At 34.4% G+C, this 19,535-nt stretch overlaps 1 protein-coding gene across 1 annotated transcript in view; it reads right to left on the bottom strand.

Moving 5' to 3' along the window:
* Dhc16F (Dynein heavy chain at 16F) overlaps nt 1-19,535 on the bottom strand; it is a 90,367-nt gene that overhangs the window by 26,099 nt on the left and 44,733 nt on the right. Inside the window, exons 32-48 of the mRNA XM_071590153.1 lie at nt 18,192-18,415; nt 17,779-18,037; nt 14,895-15,085; nt 14,545-14,717; nt 13,606-13,789; nt 10,469-10,634; nt 10,194-10,355; nt 9,472-9,648; nt 9,198-9,394; nt 7,941-8,186; nt 4,149-4,386; nt 2,781-2,941; nt 2,532-2,673; nt 1,661-1,846; nt 1,392-1,564; nt 932-1,112; nt 639-818 (exon numbers count right to left, since the gene is read on the bottom strand). Of these exons, the coding sequence (XP_071446254.1) occupies nt 639-818; nt 932-1,112; nt 1,392-1,564; nt 1,661-1,846; nt 2,532-2,673; nt 2,781-2,941; nt 4,149-4,386; nt 7,941-8,186; nt 9,198-9,394; nt 9,472-9,648; nt 10,194-10,355; nt 10,469-10,634; nt 13,606-13,789; nt 14,545-14,717; nt 14,895-15,085; nt 17,779-18,037; nt 18,192-18,415 (3,240 nt within the window). The remainder of the gene's footprint in view (nt 1-638; nt 819-931; nt 1,113-1,391; nt 1,565-1,660; nt 1,847-2,531; nt 2,674-2,780; nt 2,942-4,148; nt 4,387-7,940; nt 8,187-9,197; nt 9,395-9,471; nt 9,649-10,193; nt 10,356-10,468; nt 10,635-13,605; nt 13,790-14,544; nt 14,718-14,894; nt 15,086-17,778; nt 18,038-18,191; nt 18,416-19,535) is intronic.

Below are 19,535 nucleotides of genomic sequence, written 5' to 3'. Positions count from 1 at the left end.
TTAAATTATTAATTGCATGAAAATAAGTGATGATAAATACATGAAACCACAGACACAGTAATCAACCCAAAGGTCGGTTTGGTAGGCGATGATAAAGTTCACCCAGTACTAAGCCCAATGGTGTGTGAAATTTGCACATCTGGGTAGGGGGGCCAGTTCCTTTCCCTGGGCTGGTTATGGTTTCCCAGGAAGATCTAGTATCCAAAAAATCACATAGCTTGGGTGAAGCTGCAGGTACCCAGAGACTTGCCCAGGGATCAAACCCAGGACCCTCCAGTCAGTAGTCCAACCCTCCAGTCAGTAGTCCAACGCTCTACCCCCTGGACTACAGTGACCCATGATAAATACATATACATGATAATAAGGCATGAAAATGGCACGTACTAATGTTAAGACTACTCAAATAAAAAACATCTAAATATATTTATGGCTGAATTTTAGCAGATAAGACTGGTATATAATGGATTTTTCCCTTAAAAATATCCCCGTAAAAATATCATTTTAGATGGATAAGAAGTGGTAGAAGAGAGAATAATACTATTAAGTTTAACTTCACATAATAATGTTCATCAAATTAACTAAGTCCCTGAAATATTCAGTGGAGGAATGTAACTTAGCAATTAAACATATGCACTTACCTGATTAAAATATTTTAAAGAATACTGATACATTGGATCAATGTCAGAGAGTCTGTCGACAACAAAAAACATGACTGATCCACGAACTGAAACAGAGCGGTACTTTTCTCTAGCAACTGATATCTTTTCTTCTGTTGCTTCACTCTGTTCTAATCTTGTTGCTATTATTGCAGCTGTCTCCTGATTTGGGTTAATACAAGGCACACATTAAGATGTCTCTTAAATCAGATACATTGCAGTAATGCAGCTGTACAATCACTCAATAGAAGAAGATACATCAAAACAGATGATACCTTGCTTTCATTTAATGTATCTATGAGCTCCTCATCATCAAGTATATTTCCTTGACTAGCAAACAACAGTTTAAGAATTTTCTCTTCAATGGCTTTCAGTTGCTGTTTATCACTATTGATTCTAATTATGAGATCATTTCTTTGTTTTTCTAAATCTGGGCGTTCAAGCCTAACAACATCACTGGAAAATGATAAATATTAATTATAGTGTTGAAATAATTTCAGCAATGTTAATTCATATATTTTTCCTTGCAGACTGAGTTTCATACTTCAGTCATCAGATTCACAAAATTTTCTGGCAGTTAAATAAGAATAATTTTTTCTCAATATGATACAAGAAAACAATTTATTTTTTTCAATTATCCATTGCTTACTTTCAACCATTCTACATTGATTTTTACAAAAAAAGGCAAATTTTTCATTTTCACTAATGAATGTTGCAAAATGTTCCAAAACCTACCTTAGTAATTGATCATCAAGACCAGACTGTGTCACTGTAAAGTTAATTACAGTGGTTTTGATGCAAACTTCTGGCAAAAAGTGAGGATTAGATAGTTTTGAGGACATATAGAAACGGAAATTTTCATCATATTCAATATCTGAGTCACCAAATCGAATCAAAAGCCTACCACCCTGCAAAAGATATATTATTATTATATATAAGCGCTATTATTGCTCTCACAAAGTAAAAAATTATTTTATCATTGAATTTCAGAAAATTTCTTATACCTGTTTGAATGTATTTTTTTGAAGGACAGTATCTAATGAAGGCTCCAAAGTTTCGAGAACCTGTTCCATGAGAACAGGCATACCAATACTGATACAGCCTTCCAACACTTTTAGGAAATTGGGAGTTGTGACTTTAATTCTCTTTAAATTATTTTCTGCCTCCATTTGACGTATCCACCGATTTGCCTGAAATAAGATATTTAACAATGCTTACATTTTCAACTAAAACTACTACCATTTTCAAAAAGTCTATAGAAAACCAATATTCAGGAAAATTTCAACACTCAATAGCTGCCAGACAGGTTGTGACAGTTTTACATTCCCCTGAGCATCTGAAGAGAAATGAAGTGTGATAGGTTCAGCCAAAATGAAGATCAATGCAAATGAAAACAAAGTTCTTCCAGAAATTATATCCACAAGAAGCTCAAGGCACAGTTTACAAATGCTATTTCAAAGCCTTTTCTTAGTGGATCCTCTTGTCATTTTATTCAGTTACTACTTATCAAGTGTGTCAAATATTTTGTATAAATGTCACATTAGGAGATATGGAATGCATAAGATACTAGTGCTTGGAGAAAAGGCTTCAAGCAGTACAGCATGCTCTCAGAATGGCTTTGTCAAATATTCTTTCTGGATGAGGTTTTTTCCTTGTTTGCATGCAACTGTTTTGGTTGACCCTACAGCACTTCATTCCTCTCTGACTTCTTCCAGCAACTTTAACTACGGCAGACCAAACCTGCCAGTTATGGAGTGTCATCTAAGGAATATTATTTCATTCTCTGAATTTTGGTGACTTCTGATAGTTTAAAACATTATTTGGCCATCAATATAATGAAAAATGTACTCCATAACCCACGAGAAACAAACCTACCTGATCTTGGGGGTCTATCATTAGTGGCCATTTACGAGTCTGGGTAACTAATATACCATTTTCAATGGACACCATATCCCTGGGCAAACCAAATGTATTCCATTGCCGAATTTCAAATGGGTCAGCAAGAACATTTATCACACTGAAATTATAAAAATAATACAATGATTTATGTTGGCTGTAATTATTATAAAAGAGAGATTCCATTCCAGAAAAGGTGATAAAATATGAAGTACTTCATGTGCTCACCTGAAGTTACTTGAAACTGGCACACCTAAACTCTGACAACAGTTAGTCCATTCATTTACAAGACCCATACGATAATTACTGGTGAAAGCACCAAGGTATGCCACAAAGGCAGATGAAATAAGTACATTTCCAGTTACATTTTCCAGTTCAACTCCAAATTCCTTTAAAAGAAATGAACCAATTTTGTGTTCACATAAAATTCAAAAAAATCATATAACTAGGAAAGCCCGGCATTCTATTAACTATTATGTATTTATAACATGAGGTCCTACCCCAATTTTTTGAGAATCTGCTCCAAAAATGTTAATACATAATAATAATGTGTTATTCACCATAGGCAGGTTCAGCATGGTTTTGTCATAAAATGAAAAAAATGTACATCAATTTCTTGGCATAGATCACATAAAAAAGGCTATTCACCTGATGATGACGTTCATCATTGAAACCTAGGTTGTGTTTTTAAATAAACTGTGTGGAATTACAAAGTCAATAATTTCATTTCAATGTTATGTAAATTCCATAAAGTTATGCTGGAGACAACAAATTATAGCTACAATAGGTTCAAAAATGTAATTAAGGATTGGTTGATTTCAAACCCCTTGTATTCTCTAAGTGAATATTTTGAACTTGACGTCTCGAGAGTGAAATTATTATACATGTATGTCTCTTCAATATGGTAATGAATGTAGGTATTATAATGTTTTTTTCTTTTGATGACATCTATAGTAGCAAGTGCTGTTCTTTCATAAATAAAAATTAAGATTATTATTATTTTGGTTTAAGGGTGCAAGGTATATACATCAACCTGATGGCCCCTTAATGTAATAAACCACTCAATAGTAGGCACATTTTATTACTTTCAAGGACAAGAATTGAAATGCAGGCATTGGAGGTTGTAAACAGGCTTCTTGAAGTCATGAAATAGAAGACACATCAATCCCAATGAGCAAAAAATGACCATGTGAATATTTAGAAAGTGAGCACTACACCATAATGACCTCTTAAGGCATTCTAGCAGTGACCAAATTTGAGATTTAGGACTGTTCTGGCATTCTTTTCTTTAAGGTATTAAAGTGTCATTAATTAGTTATATGTAATTCAATAACAAAATTTTGGCAATAAAATTGTAATAATAGGTAAACACATTAATATTTAAAAAATAAAACCATAGAATTATTTGATTCCTCAGGTATTAATCCTAACAAAATGGTATTTGACTTCAGTGACTGCTGCATATTGATTTTTAACATTTGGCCATTTAATATTCATGCTTGGTTCACTTCCTATTTTGAAATGTGAATTTTTCATGGTTACAGCTCAAATGCCATTCAAAGGTGATTGATACCAGTTTATTGCCATAAAACTTACTTTAACGGACTGCTCCCACCTCACTTCTTCATCCCCTAGAGCTGTGATGAGCCTTCCAGCTCTTTGAAGTCGGGTTGCAGTCAGATCAATAATTCTTTCTAGCTCTATTTTCTCAGCTAAACTTTTGTCATAAGCAGCTTCAAGTTGTGCTATTTGTGCTTCAACTTCTGCTAATTTTTTCTGCTTTTCTTTCAATAAATTTTTGACTTTATTAAGGTCCGCCTCTGCTTGTTCAAACCTACAAGCATGGGTATAATTAACAGTTAAAAATTCATCTTAACAATATTTGTGTCAATTATCTTGTTTTTAATTATATGTTTAAAATGGAGCAATTTGATAAAGGAAACTTAATATTGGAAATACATCTGCCCATCAAAGTAGGCATTAATAACACTTACCTTCACATTGACAGTTGTTGATACTATCAGTTATTAGAAAGATCAATTAACGAAGACTTACAGCCACCATATAACACCATAAAAATGTCTATGCTTCACTACAATACATCTCAAAGTGTTTATAGGTTTAATATCATACTTGGAGAAGAAACTATGATTGCTCAAATTTTAACCAAAATATGAATCAATTTATGATTAGTTGTTTAAATTCAACAAAAGTGGCAACTATTATTTCAAATAATATCTAATTTGTAGAACTATTGAGAAAATAGTTCTATTGAGCACTTTCTAACTCTTCCAATGAAGGTATGGATATAGTATTTCTAGTAGTTCACCTAAACCTTATCACCATATTGAGGGACCAATAATTGCTTCACCATCTGAGAATAGTATTCAACTATAAAAAATATTTTGAAAAATAAATTGAAGCAACTGCAAACATAAGATTTCTTGTGGGTATGCACCAAAATAAAGAATAAACATGTTACTCTGGATAGAAATAGGATTGGCTGGATTGGCGACAGGAAAACTTGAAGTGCTTATGATAATTAGCTGTAAGCTTATTTATTTCAGCCGGTATAGGTTTGTGTAGAGCAATTTACAAAGGTATATATGTATAGCAATATAACAATCAAATATACTATATATATATCACTCCATAATCTTAATTTAAAATATCTGATAGGCAGGATCAAGGACCACCTAACACCTTCTTCAGATCTACTCATTCTTGAATTGCCCTATAACTTATTAATGCTCCTTTCACCCTCGTAAGGTAACAAAATGGTTTCAAAAACTCTGCAGTACAAAATACTTCAGTTATCTAGTGAAAATTTCCATGGATTGTAGGAGCCTTTGAGATCAACAACATATGACCCAAAGCAATAGAAGTCTTGTGCTTAGTGTAAAAAAATCAAGAATTTCTCTGATTTGATTTCATAAGCATTTGTTTTCTTGAAGAGAATACTGCAAGGATTTTAGACTCATAATAGAAATTGGATGAAATGCATCTGCTTTTAGAGCAGTTTGTAAGAATAATTAGTAAGAAATTTTTATCTCAGAAAAACTAAAGAGGATCATAATAAAAAGTTTTAAGCAATTAATTTTTGCAGAATAGAAATTCTCCAAGGTGAAAAACTAAATCTGTAGTTTTCCACAGCATATTTATTGATTATACATCAAATAGCCTTGGAGGGTCTAGGAAGCCTTTAGTCACACGTGCATATAGGTGACCTGACAAGTCATCCATTCATGCAGGCAGTACTAAAGTCATGTAAGCCTCAAATGACATAAATCCTGAGCTATGCAAGCAGCAATTCTGTCCAGAGACATGCCGTTTAGCTTCAGCAGTTTCCAAACTTCATTGCAAAAATCTAATTAGTGAGTAAAAGTGCTAAATAAGAAGAAAATATAACCAAAGGCATAAGACTTGATAAAATAGCTGCACTACCTGGGGGGGCCATAAGTCCCTGGTCTGACCTAGATATGGAGGTAGTTCATTGAAAAATATCACTGCATTAGAAAGAATGCAATCTTTTAAGCATATGCTTCAAGTTTGAAAATGCTAAGTTGTTTGGTATTTGTGTGCCAGCCATCAATAGTGAACGTTTTCAGTGAATTAATGAAAATAGAGAAAATTGACCATCGTCATGTGATACAATACTTTTATTTGAAAGGCCTCAGCCCAACCAATATAAAAGCTGAACTGGATTATACTCTGGGTGAGTCTGCTCCTTTGTTTACAACAGTAAAATATTGGGTAGCAGAGTTAAAACAAGGCTGTATGAGCATCGCATTGGTCGACCAAATGAGGAGACAAGTCCTGAAACGGTGAAGAAAATCCACAAAGTAAGACTGGATGATCATTGATTGAAAGTGCACGACCTAGTAGACATAGTAGTCATTTCAAAAAGTGCTGTACATTGCAAATTAACTGAAAATTTGGGCATGAGAAAGCTGTGTGCAAGATGGGTGCCACGTTTGCTCACACTCAAGCACAGCCAGTGTCGTGAAGATGTTTCAATTTAGTGTTTAGCAAAGTTTCACAGCAACAAAGCAGACTTTTTGTGCAGTTTCATAACCATGGATGAAACATGGGTCCATTACTTCACACCCGAGACGAAAGAACAATCAAAACAGTGGATTCAAAAGGGAAAACCGCCTCAAAAGAAGGCAAAGACCATTTCATCTGCAGGCAAGGTCATGGCATCAGGTTTTTGGGACGCGCTTGGGATAATTTTCATCGACTATCTTGAAAAAGGAAAAACTATCAACGGTGAGTATTATGCAAACTTATGGCAACGTTTGAGCAACAAAATCAAGCAAAAGGGGCCGCATTAGGCAAAGAAGAAAGAGTTGTTCCATCAAGAGAATGCACTAGCTCACAAATCCATTATTGCAATGGCCAAAATTCATGAATTTATATGCAACAATTTCAGAGTGTAAAAATCATTTGCTTTGACCAGGATTCTAACCCGGATCCCTCAATGTCTGGTTGAGTGCTTTAGCCAGTTAAGCTATCGAGGCGTCCTCTTAAACTCTGAAATTTTGGGGGCTTTAAAGGAACAAGATGTTGCGATGAAATACCATGCATACAATGTCACAGGCATTCATAGTTTCTTTGAAATTCATGAATTTAAGTTTGAACTGCTACCTCATGCACCCTGTTTGCTAGATTTATATCCCTCAGATTATTCTGTTCAGAAACTTGATAAAATGGCTCGGTGGTCAAAGACTATCCAACGGTGAAGAAGTGATGTCGGCAGTTAATAGCTATTTCGAGGAGCAAGACAGTTATTATCATAAAAAGGGTATTGAACTGATTGAACATCACTGTGAAAATGTATAGAGCTAAAAGGAGATTATGGTGAAAAATAAATACATTTTTTTCCCAAAATTCAGTGTTTTCTTTGTTGGGTTGCGTAATTCTGGGATTACCCTCATAATCTATCCAATTATAATAACACCCTAGTGAATTTTCAGCTGTACCAATTGAACTTTGTTCGAAAAGAAACACTGTTTACATACCTACGTAACAAATTGTTCCAACAAATTGATCAAGTCTAGTCACCTAAGTTAAGTATTCATTAATTTAAATAAGTAAGGCAGTGAAATATTACTATAAAATGAATAACAAACCTAGGCTCTCACATACGCAGATCATTAAAGAAGATTTCTTTCAAGCAACACTTTTGAAATCCATGAAACATAAAAACTTTAGCCATAATTACTTTTAAAAGTTGAATTCTGAAACTGAAGACATAATCATAGTCACAGTTTTTTATTTGGAAGTTGGTTTATTCCTCCTTCACTTGATCCATTCTGGTTGTCACCAAAAATATGTGCCCTATCATTCAATTTAAAAGTTTAAGTTCTATCATTATGTCATACGTACCTTCGTTGTTTTGGTTCCACAACACGATAAATTTTTGCATAGCCATCCATTGCTCGAACCCACATGCACAATGACTTGCAAGCCTTAGAATGGGTCTCCACTAACTCAGGCACAAAGTTAGGGCTATCAACATAATCTTTTAACTTTCGGAGTAATGCATCACTTATTTTATTTTTATCATATTCTTGAAGCCTTTTCAGAAAATTGGTATCACCCAAGACAACTTTTGCTGATGCCCAATCAGCTCTGAAATTGTTAATGTAGAAGAGATCAATTATAAAAGAAGGAAACATAAAATTAAGATACTCATCAACGGTATAAAATAACCACAGATATTAAGAAATGTAATGAGTTTCCCTAGAAACTGATTCATCAACCTTAATGCAAGTACACTTTTGCTGATGCCCAATCAGCTCTGAAATTGTTAATGTAGAAGAGATCAATTATAAAATAGGAAACATAAAATTAAGATACTCATCAACGGTATAAAATAACCACAGATATTAAGAAATGTAATGAGTTTCCCTAGAAACTGATTCATCAACCTTAATGCAAGTACATCTCAGGTGAGAATAGAGGGCATTTAGTATCACATTAAATAGATGGGAACTTGCACATTCATGTAATAAAGTGAGTTAAATTACTCTGAGATACAAGTTCTGTTCAGAAATTACAATTTATCCTCAATTAAGCAAAATTATACACATAATAGCTTTATTGAGCTAAAATTAAGTTATAAATATTATCAAAATAATCCAGGAATAAATGCTATATTGGGTCAAAAATGAAAATTTAGAAATTTAGATGAAATGTTGAAGTTATTTCAACCATTAGTCTCATTTTATGTAGTGGACCACTTCATTATTTCAGCTGTGTTTTAAAGTGACCACTTATTATTATCTACTTGGGATCATTAATGGTAATCTCTGAAAAATATTACATCTTAGTGATTAAAAAATTTCTCAAATTAGACATTATTATCCACCCATTAATATGAATACTTAATATTGTAAATTGTTCAACCTATTCCAACTTGTAGACTCTTTCCTTTGACATTTAAGTTCGCCTTCATACTCTGTTAGAATCTTATTACTCTTAGCTTTCTTTACATCGGTAAATCATTACCTATATCAATGTAACCCTGAAGCCTGAGTTAATTGACTCAGCCACAGCATTAATCAGACATAAATCTGATTTAAATCCTGATCTAAAATAATATGATACCCTTAGTCAAACAAAACATATTTGAACACATACTTAGCTCCAAGTAGCAAGCATATAGCTTCTAAGACAAATTTCACTAAAGCCGGTGGTTTCTGGAACACTCTTATTTCTTTGATATCATTTTTATCTAGGGCACCCAATGCCTTTTGAGCTGCTTCCATAGCTGGCATTGCTTCATCCAAATCTCTCTGTGCCTCTTCTGCAATTGCTTGAGTTTCATCAGCTTTTACCTATGGTGAAGTGAAATTTTTAAGATAATAATATACATAAGAAAGGATGAGAGAATTCAAAGTAAATAAATACCTACTTTGACAATGGCTTCATCTGCCATGACAACTTTCCTAACTTTATCTGCTTCTGCTTGCTCTACTGAAAGGTTTTTCATCAAAGATGCTGTGTCAGCATTCTTCTTGTTTAGTTCTGGCTCTAATGCAATGAGCTCTTTTTTCATTTTGGCCACTAATTCATTAGTTTCTTGAAGTTTCTGCACAAAAATAAAATATAATGAATCTTTTTGGTGAATATTAGTAGTTATGCAATGACATTTCAATACTCCATTGGAATACTGGTTCATTTCTCTTAGATACCCCCAGGATAATGGAAACACAGGGTGTAGCAATATAATTTCCTTTATTCGAATGCAAAATGCTTTCAAAAATGGAAGTTATATGGCTGCATCCTGTACAACTTTGGAAAGATCACATAACTTACAACTGCCCAATACATATTGCTCTGGCCAATAGCAAGTGCACAATATATTACCAATAAATCCAGATTATCCAAAAAAGACTAAGAATCCAAATAGCATTAATACTAATCAATTATACAGCATAAACATTGAGTGATTATAGACTATGGCCATGTATTTGATAGTAAAACAATTATCAGTTCAGCAATATTTATGAAGCCTACTAAAATGTGGAACTAAAAGTACAGTTAAGCAAATGCATGATATTGGAAGGCATTCAGGTTATGCACTATTGTCAAAATGGCCAAAACCATCAGGAATTATCTTACGTCATTATTTACCATCAAACCATTCATAACCCTATCTCTTCGTCTGGTTATTTCATTTGTCTTCTTCTCAGTCATTGTCAGATATAGCCGGATAAATTCCAGGTAGCTTCCTGGAGTTACATAGTATTTTCTCTTCAGTTCATTCAATAACTGAATAGTTGCTTTGGATACACCCTAGAAATGAAAACAGTAACTATGCTTTGCCATTATCAGCAAATTGAATCACATGTAAATCATTTTAAATTCAGTGACACATTATATAAACAACCATATCTACCAACTACTACCTTGTGCATTAAGACACATGTCGAGGCAATCTTTTCCCGAAGTTCTTCATCACTAATATTGGTGAGGGAAGTAAAGGCAACTGATAAAAGGGCATCCTCTGGCCACTCAAAAAACCAATCAATACTGCAGCAATTCACCAAGGATGGGAACATTCTGCATCTCGACCTAGAAATAAAATAATCAAAACGCACTACATAACCAATTAATTATTATTATCAATGAATCTACCGGCTAAGGTAAGTTTTTGATGGACACAATTATTTAATATTTTGTGACTACTAACAAAACACAATCCAGCAACCTACTCTACATCAAGTCCCTCTTCATCTCTATGTACCTCCTTCCTCCCTTCATCCCGTCCAACATCCCTCCCTTCCATTTCGCTTCGCATAGATCTAAAATATCTATATTTCCTCTTTCCATCTCTCACTTAATATTCTCCAATTTTCCTGTCCTCAACATTGCCCGAACATTCCAAGTTCCTATTCTGACCAATTTGGTCATCTTCTTCTGCGTCTTCATTCCTGCAACTGTTGGTTTTCCTTTGCAAGGGTTTCATGAGATGACAACCGCAGAAGCCCTGCCTGTACCACTACTGGGTGCAACACACGGCCAATTGGGCTGAGTCATGCAGTTGCCAGGACTCATATTCTCTATAGTGTCCATCATCTTGGGAATGATAATTAAGGTGATTTCCCATTGCCTGAATAGTGTTTTTAACACGAAACCATCACTCAACGGCCGTCCCACTGGGGTCAGGTGCCTTTGCAGCCGCCTTGCTGAGGAACAGATGCGGCGTGGACTACCTTTCGTATGGCTCCTAACCCTTGAACTATCTGGCATGAGTGACCCTACCAGGGGTAATTATCATTGCTCCCGCCAGCACAGCTCCAGGGGTAATCAGAACGCATGATCCCTTCCGTTATGTCAAGGTTGCTGTCCATGGGAGGGAAACAATTAATTATGTTTTCATTTTTATGACATGGAGAGTGTGATAAAATTAGTGAGAGAATGAATTATTTGAGAAGAGAATATGAGCGTGATTTGGAGAGTAATGGCATGCAGTGATTGAGGATGAAAAATTAAAGCTAGATGGAGAGAAAGGACAATGAAATAGTGATAAATGAAGGATGCTTACGAGGGGAAATCAAAGAGAAAAGTGATAGTGAGAACGTTAAGTCTGTCATAGAAAAATGCTCGGTAAGTGGCAAAGAGGGAAAATGAGCTAGATAAGAGGAATTTCAATGGTATAAAAGGGATTGATATTCTGAGGAGCTGACACATAAAAGTAATGGTTCAGATGTATGTACATCTTGTGTTAAATGTATGTACATCACGCAAAAGTTTAAAAGGCTACAAGGATGCATGATAGTATTCATTGACCATTCATCAATATAAAACTTTACATTATGAAATACCTAAACAGTAGAATGGAAAGTTCACACATACTTTTCAAAATCTACAATCATTAAGGAAGTCAAAGCCACCAGGCTATGATGATCTCTCAAGTAAAACATGTGGCTCATGCACTAAGGTGTTGAAAGTCTGAATTATTTTGGCTAATCTTTGGCTCTTTGTGGCTATAATGGGAATTCTTATATATCCTTCATATTTTTCTACACATTTTTAGCATGAAATATCTCTAGTGCAAGTGTGTCAATGTGAGAGTATCAAAACAATATCAGATACTTCAGATTCAGGGTAATACATTTAAACATAGACATTAACAAACAGGGGAAGGCATGATGGATGTACATGAGGTCTTTTAACACAGCTTTATTGAAGCTGTGGATCAGGATGGTGCAGCGGCCAATGTACTGGCTTTCCACCCAGAGGGCCCAGGTTCGAATCCTAGTGGGGGCAGATATTTTTCAGTGGTATCCTGATCCATACTTGAGGAGCTTTGTGGAGGGCACTTTGAGTGAGTCCATTGGATTGAATGATAAGCTGTGGACCCTTTGGTGCCTTTCGTTCAGAGTAAGCTAACGCTGACACTGTTTCTCTCCACCCTTCATCCTTTCCTGCCCATCCCTAATGGCGGAAATGATCTCAGCTGTCAGTCGCCTCCCCTAAATACTACTTCTACTACTTTTATTGAAGCTTGCTGAATGTCAGCAGCCAGCCTTAGAGATCTTTCCATATGCAGGAAAACTTATATTTTCAATGTGGTACCATTGATACTGGCTGTAAAAAAGAAAATAGAATTCAAAGAAAGATGAATATTATATTCTAATTTTTGTGGAGTCTATTCTGGAAAAGGGTTGATAGCATTCATGAAAATTTTAATGTAAATCAAGTCCATTGGTACAGTGATGATAAGCTGGAAAAGGTTACCTAAATAAGTTCCATATGCCAAATGAAAGAAGGGTTAAATTATTTTCAGGAGAGACCATCATTAATCAGCAATGAATGGTGAGACATCACAGATATCTATTTAAGAGTACTCACAACAACACACAGAAGGGCATCCACAGAACTAGATGTAAAAGGATACAAAGAGAATGACAGAAAAATAAAAGCAAATGCTATTACAAATTATAAAAATTACGAAATCATTATTGATCACTCGGAAATAGATAATGCATTTTTTTACGAAATGGTGAAAAAAGGCATTTTCTATGTTTTCATGTCGAGGGTGTACAACTCACTCACTAATTGATTGGAGTAAAACTTGGTAAACAAATGGAAGGGTCAAGAAAATGAAAAATCCTATCATTATGCCATTAAGAAGTAAAAAGAATGGAATGCATGAATGAATAAAAAAAACTTGAGCAATAACCCATTGAGATTTGTCTTCAAAGATGCATGAAAAGCTGAACAGCTTGCTAGCGAGGACATCCAATATACGGATGTAGCTAAAGAAGTGAGAGAATCAATATCAATAAACTACCCAGATGTTGAGTCATATTTAAATGTTAAAATAAATTAAATAATCTTTTGATGTATATAAAATATACAATTTGTGTTTTTAATGAAACCAAAATGAAATTAGAATATTATCATGAATAGTGCATAGTGTCTGACCATAACTTTGCTGTAAGTCAGGCCTTAAATGAAGTCATTTTTGTATTGCATTTACACATAAAATTTGAAGTTTGAAGATGCATGGAAAAAATAAATGCTACAGACAACATACCTGAAAGTATCTCCGACAGGGCTCATACAGATCACTAAATGTAGGTTATTACGAACTCTCTGGATAAAATACTCAAAGATAGCATCTCGATTACCCTCTGCAATGCCTACTTTTTTAGCAGCTGACCTCACTCCTTGAACAACCATTTCATATTCATCTGCTTCAAATAAGTTGGGAACTTCACCTACAGGAAATAATAAAGTAAAGTTTTGATTACAATTGGGAAGAATGTCCTATCTACTATGTAAGAATTAATTTCGGAGGTGTTCAAATTGAGTTAAGAAACGCCAGGATTGAATTAATTGTGTTTACATGAGTGAATGTGAGGGCAAAAAAACAATAAAACTTGAAAAAAATGAAAGATACTTGGGTGCTTCAAATATATACTTTACAATGTCTTCATATTCATCAAAATGAAAAGTGTCACATCCTCTTTTGATAATAATAAAGTTTCTTAAACTCAAAATTACTCTATGTGAATTATATCTGTAGAAAATACTGTACTCCACCACTTTGCAAAAGAAAAAGATGTCCAATGCAAATTTCCCTATAATAGTAAAGGCAGTAGGAAATAAAAATAATTGGTAAACATTAAAATTAAAATGAATAAAAATTTCATTAAAACAAATTTTTTCATCACATCCTTCTTAAGAGCAGGGTGTATCATTAAAGAGGGGGGGACAACATCTGCAGACCGCTGTTATATTTACTACTCATTTGTCTTTTGTGATTAGCTTGAAAAAATTGAAAAATTACCCTTGTGAGCATTTTTAAAAATACTTTCAAATGCTGGTAGTTAAAACATAATTTTATTCACTAAAACCATACCATGTGTAAATGAATTAGAAATATATAAAACAAACTGTATCTTCTTGATAAACAAGACTACATATAGTGAAATCTTGAGCAAAAACTATATTTCTTTGCAATTTTATTTACCAGAATTGAGTATATTGTTGATATCCTCTAAAAACTCCTCCACAACTATCTGGGTGTCAACAAATAAAAATACAGTGTTTTCATCTTTGACTCCTGCATTCACATATAGTCGTCTAAGGTCTTCATGAAAAGCAGCATAATCATAACCTCGGGTAAGCTCAATCATAAAGCACCTGAGGAAAGATCAGACAAATGATACCCTTGAAATACCTACTAATTAATATTACATTAAATAGCATATAAAATTTTTAAAATTAGGTAATTACACAAGAATACAGAATTACATTAATAAAAAACAGGAAAGCTGCCAAGGCATTGAAATAATATTTACTGTCAACAATAATATTTACTTATATCCACAAAGTTGAGCACCAAGTCTTGTCAAACTCTGCTTTCCCATCCCACCTACTCCAATCAGCAGTGCATTGCCCCGTTCAGAGCGAAGAATTCGAGCCACTCTAGTAATATGCTCTACTGCATCAGAGAAAAATACCAAATGCATCTCAATAGCAGCAGACAAATTATAATCATCCAGGTATTCCTGAGAACAACCAAATAAAGTGAATCAACACACAAACCTGCACTATCTCAGAAATTAATATCTAGAGGAGTACAAAAAGGTATGGTAAAACATTTGATAACCTATTGTCACCACAAATGCAATTATCAAAAGCTACACGGAATTTTAAAAACTTTATCTTAGAAGTATGATTGCAAAATCAAATGTTTTGAGCATGAATGAATTTTAAAAAAATTAATGTGTATCAGCTTCATCAATTTGCGTTAGTGGTTTAAAAATACAACATCAGTAAAAAGAGGAAAATGAAAAAAGATTGAAATCATAAAAAATTTGCTCTTGAGTTGATATTTTTTTCATAACTGCCTTTCGAAATTCAGCATTCAGCTTAGAATTAATGTCTCAAAAAATTGCAATACATGCCTGCCAGGGTCTGTATCCTCCCTCCCAAAAGCAGAATAATCCGAGGAGAATCATAATGGTGCATTAGCTAATGTGTTGGCATCCCACCTCGAGGACCCAGGTTCGACCCCCAGAGGAGGCAGGATTTTTTAGAGGTATCCTGATCCTTTCTTGGGTGCTATGTAGGGAACATATCTAGTGGGGTATGCTATCTGACAAGTGGGGTATCAAATAGCAGACCCCTTGGTGTCTATTGTTAAGAGCTAATGCCAAAGCCAAGTTTCTCTCCTCCCATTCCCAGAACCACACTGCTCCCACATTCACAGAATATTCTACCCCTACCAAATTAACCACCTATCTTATGGAATATAAGGCTAAAGCTGTCAGTCACTCCCGTAATTACCAATACTACTGGAAACTAGAAGTGGACAGTGTCTCTGGCTTTGATAGAGCATGTCATATGGCTTGCTTGGAGATGGTCTATTAAGAGGTGGCAGGAATCTTATTCCTTAATCTGTTCTACCATGGTGTTTTCACTATCCACAAAGCCAACAAATCAATGCTGACATTAAGTCTGGATTGGTGGGACAGTTTCTGGTTTGAGGAGGGTAGGGTCCATGGAAGACATATGTGACTGAAGAAAAGAAGGATGGAAAATATGACCACACCAGTTGTGTAATTCAAACTTGCTAACTGAATATTAAGTATTTCAGGTCTGACCATACAGGAGAAGCTAAGTAGGGCTATTTTGGGGTATAATAAACAATTCTACTACCACCATCTTCATCTAAAAAATATCTTTTTGTAAAACAAACATCCAATACTACTGATACCCAATTATATACGCCTGAAATGCACAGGATAATTTGTTAGAAAGCTAAGCATTTTCCTTGAAGAGAGTACAGTTCTGCAATATCTTTGGTAAGGGAAATAAAGAAAAGGTGAGATTTGGTGACCAAATTAAGAAATAATTGGAACAAAAGTAAATAATCCTACAATCATTGAACATTAAAATTTTTAAATGAAATACTGCAACTCATCATTATGAAAATAGGCATTAGTGTTGTGATACTATTGTCTTGTTAATGACACACATCACAGTAGGCACTGCCCATTCCATGGAGGTTCTCTTGTAGTCTGCTGAAACTGTAGCAAGTAGGTAGGGCAGATCTGGCAAGAGTAATGTTCCAGCTACCTTAATGATAGATGTCAGAGCTTCATTTCATGAAAGAATAGTGTTTGACTGCTATTTTAACTAAAACCATTGTGGTTAATTTAATTCATTTGTGAAGATAATGGAGATTGATAAAGAAACTAAGACCTGCAAATGAATGCCTCCTAAATAGAAATGAATTGTTCTCATGAAAGATCAGTGTGTGGGTCTGCTGTAAACAAACATACAGGTAACCTCTTTATACACTTCTTCATCGAGAGTCTTGACACCTCACACCTTATAGCTGATTCCTCACTTTACTCTCAAGTTAAAGAAAAACATGCATTCAGCAACTAATTAATCTTTGATTGAAAATAAGGGACTTGGTACTCTGGAATAGTTGTTCTTAAAAAAGATATTTGTGTACTTTAGAAGGAAAAACTGTTTGGGAGAAGCCAATAAAATTAAATAAGACTACTTTTCAGTTAATTTAAAACTTTAAGCTCTACACATTTCATTATTTCATTGCATCTTGATGTCAATGTGGCAATAGTAAAATGAGTGTCAAGATAAAATTCTTGATCAAAATTGCCAGGTTGAGGGTCACATTTTGAAAATTTCAGAAGAAAAAACCAATATATGCTTGCAAAATATTTCAACATCTTATCAGTAAAAAGTTTCTTCAATTATTACATTTTGTGAGTGATTCCAATTATATATCTACCAACTCCATCATATTCAATAGTATACACAATATTTTTCATTATTTACCCATTTGACTTCTTTATGGAGTGTAAATACCACATGATTTAATTTTTTATTACCAGTTTTCACTCCTCATGCCGCTGGAATGCGCCATACCGCAATAAATAAGACTAAAGCCAACTTTCTCAAAAACTGCTGGGGTAGTATCAGGGAGCCACTGCCAGTCATATCAGTATTGTCTTAATGAGACACCAAAGTCACAGCACTTCCAAGTTGGTGCTGCAACAATACTCTATTTGCCATATTCATTTGGCCTTTCGTGCACCTGACTGTGCGTATCAGACATTTTACTGCCTTGTTAAGACCCAAATTAAAGGCTGTGCAAAATTCTCTCACAACAAAGTTGAATAGTTTCATTTTTGTATTTAGCTTCACTTTTGAAATAATGTAGTATTACCTGAAGTACAGTTTTGAGCTTCACTGCATCTGTTATTTCTTCATAGACCCTCTCAGAATACTCAACCATAGGAAACATGAAATCTCCAAACATTAGCCAAGGTTTTTTGAAATTTCCCTTCTCATCTTCCATTAAGGGCTGATTTATACCAAAAAAATTGTGAGAACAAACCTCCCTCATTTTCTCATAGAAATACCTTTGATCACTTTCATTTATCAAGCGATCATGGAATACACGCAAGCACTCATGATAAAACAACCTGTGGATAAGATTTCAGAAGTAAATTAAGGGAATCCATTCAGTTAAAGATTGTCACAATAAAAAGGCTTTCCTTGAAATATTGTTATAACCAAAGAAGATAACTTTTTTACACCCAATATTCAGTTTTATGATTTTAGCAAATATAAATTTACCTTAGCATTTGATCTTTTTCTCGGAGAGATCCAGAGTTAGCTTGGAGTACACCTTGGAAGCATTTTGACAAATCTCTCAGGTTATATATATAATGGGACTTGGCAGGGGTTGGCAGTAAGTCTTCACATACACGTGCATAAATTTCAACAGCAGCATTCACTATAGAGTCAGTCATATCCTGGATTGCTGGAGTGAATTCATCAAAAAACCCCAAAAGGATATTCTATAATAACAAGATATGATACAAAATTAAATATGACAACTGCACTGCTAGTTACAATTGAGATATAATAAAACTAAATGCCTCCACCTACCCTGATGTGGGCATTTCACATGCTTTTGGGCTTAGTACTAGGTGAACTCTACGCTCACCTTTAAAAGCGACCTTCAGGTTGATAATTGTGGTTTTCACTCTGACCATATACAGGAGATATACTTGAAAAAGGGTCAATGGAATCCGAAGGAACCTTAATATTTTAAACTGATTCCACAGCACTATCATGACATTATAAAGTAATTGGATACCACATAGATGAAGCAAGTAGATTTCAATGGATAAGACAAATTATTCTACTCAATAATTGCACCACATTTTGACTACTGCGTGACTTCATTTTTTGGAGCAGCAAAGATATTTCAACAATTCACAAAAAGCAATAGTCAAAGGTTTGAGGTTAAGGTACCACATATACAGTAATTTCTATCTTTACTTCACAAAACATATATGCATATGAGATGAGGGATGGTGAAATAGTCTCACAGAAGTATAGGCAGGGGTACTGCTGGGATCACTTTCACTCATTTTGGGCAATGTATTGGACCTGATTTGACTTTATGCAGTTAGGGAATGGGTTTTATGATGGTTATTGTACTAAATGTACCTTTCTTGACATCACATTAATCTAAGGGACGGTCAGGATCATTCAAAGACCTTTATTTTAGATATCAACACTGATAAGCAGACGGAACAAGATGGAAAAATAATTGGAGAGGAAAAGGTGAATTTAATAAAATATTTGATTAGGCAATAAAAGAATGGAATGAAGTACTGTCACAAGAATGATGGAGAAAAAAATGGATGGAAAATACTTTGGAGTCAGAGATAGGGTAATGAAGACAAAAGTAATGACAGTGGCTAAGAGAGAAGTGATAATAAAATTGGTCATTGATAGAGAAAGACTAGTATGAGTACCCTCACTTAAGTACATGATTTGGAAGTAAGTTAAAATGGAATGGCATTCATAAAGAAGATGTAAGAAGTGAAATCAGACAATAGAAAACAGAATCAGGTAAATTATAACTAATCACAACCATTAGAATTAATATAGAAAAGCAAAAGAGAA

The sequence above is a fragment of the Hetaerina americana genome, unplaced genomic scaffold (assembly GCF_022747635.1).
Source record: "Hetaerina americana unplaced genomic scaffold, ioHetAmer1.1.p SCAF_4, whole genome shotgun sequence".
Lineage (NCBI taxonomy): Eukaryota > Metazoa > Arthropoda > Insecta > Odonata > Calopterygidae > Hetaerina > Hetaerina americana.
This window is presented reverse-complemented; position numbering and strand designations above follow the sequence as displayed.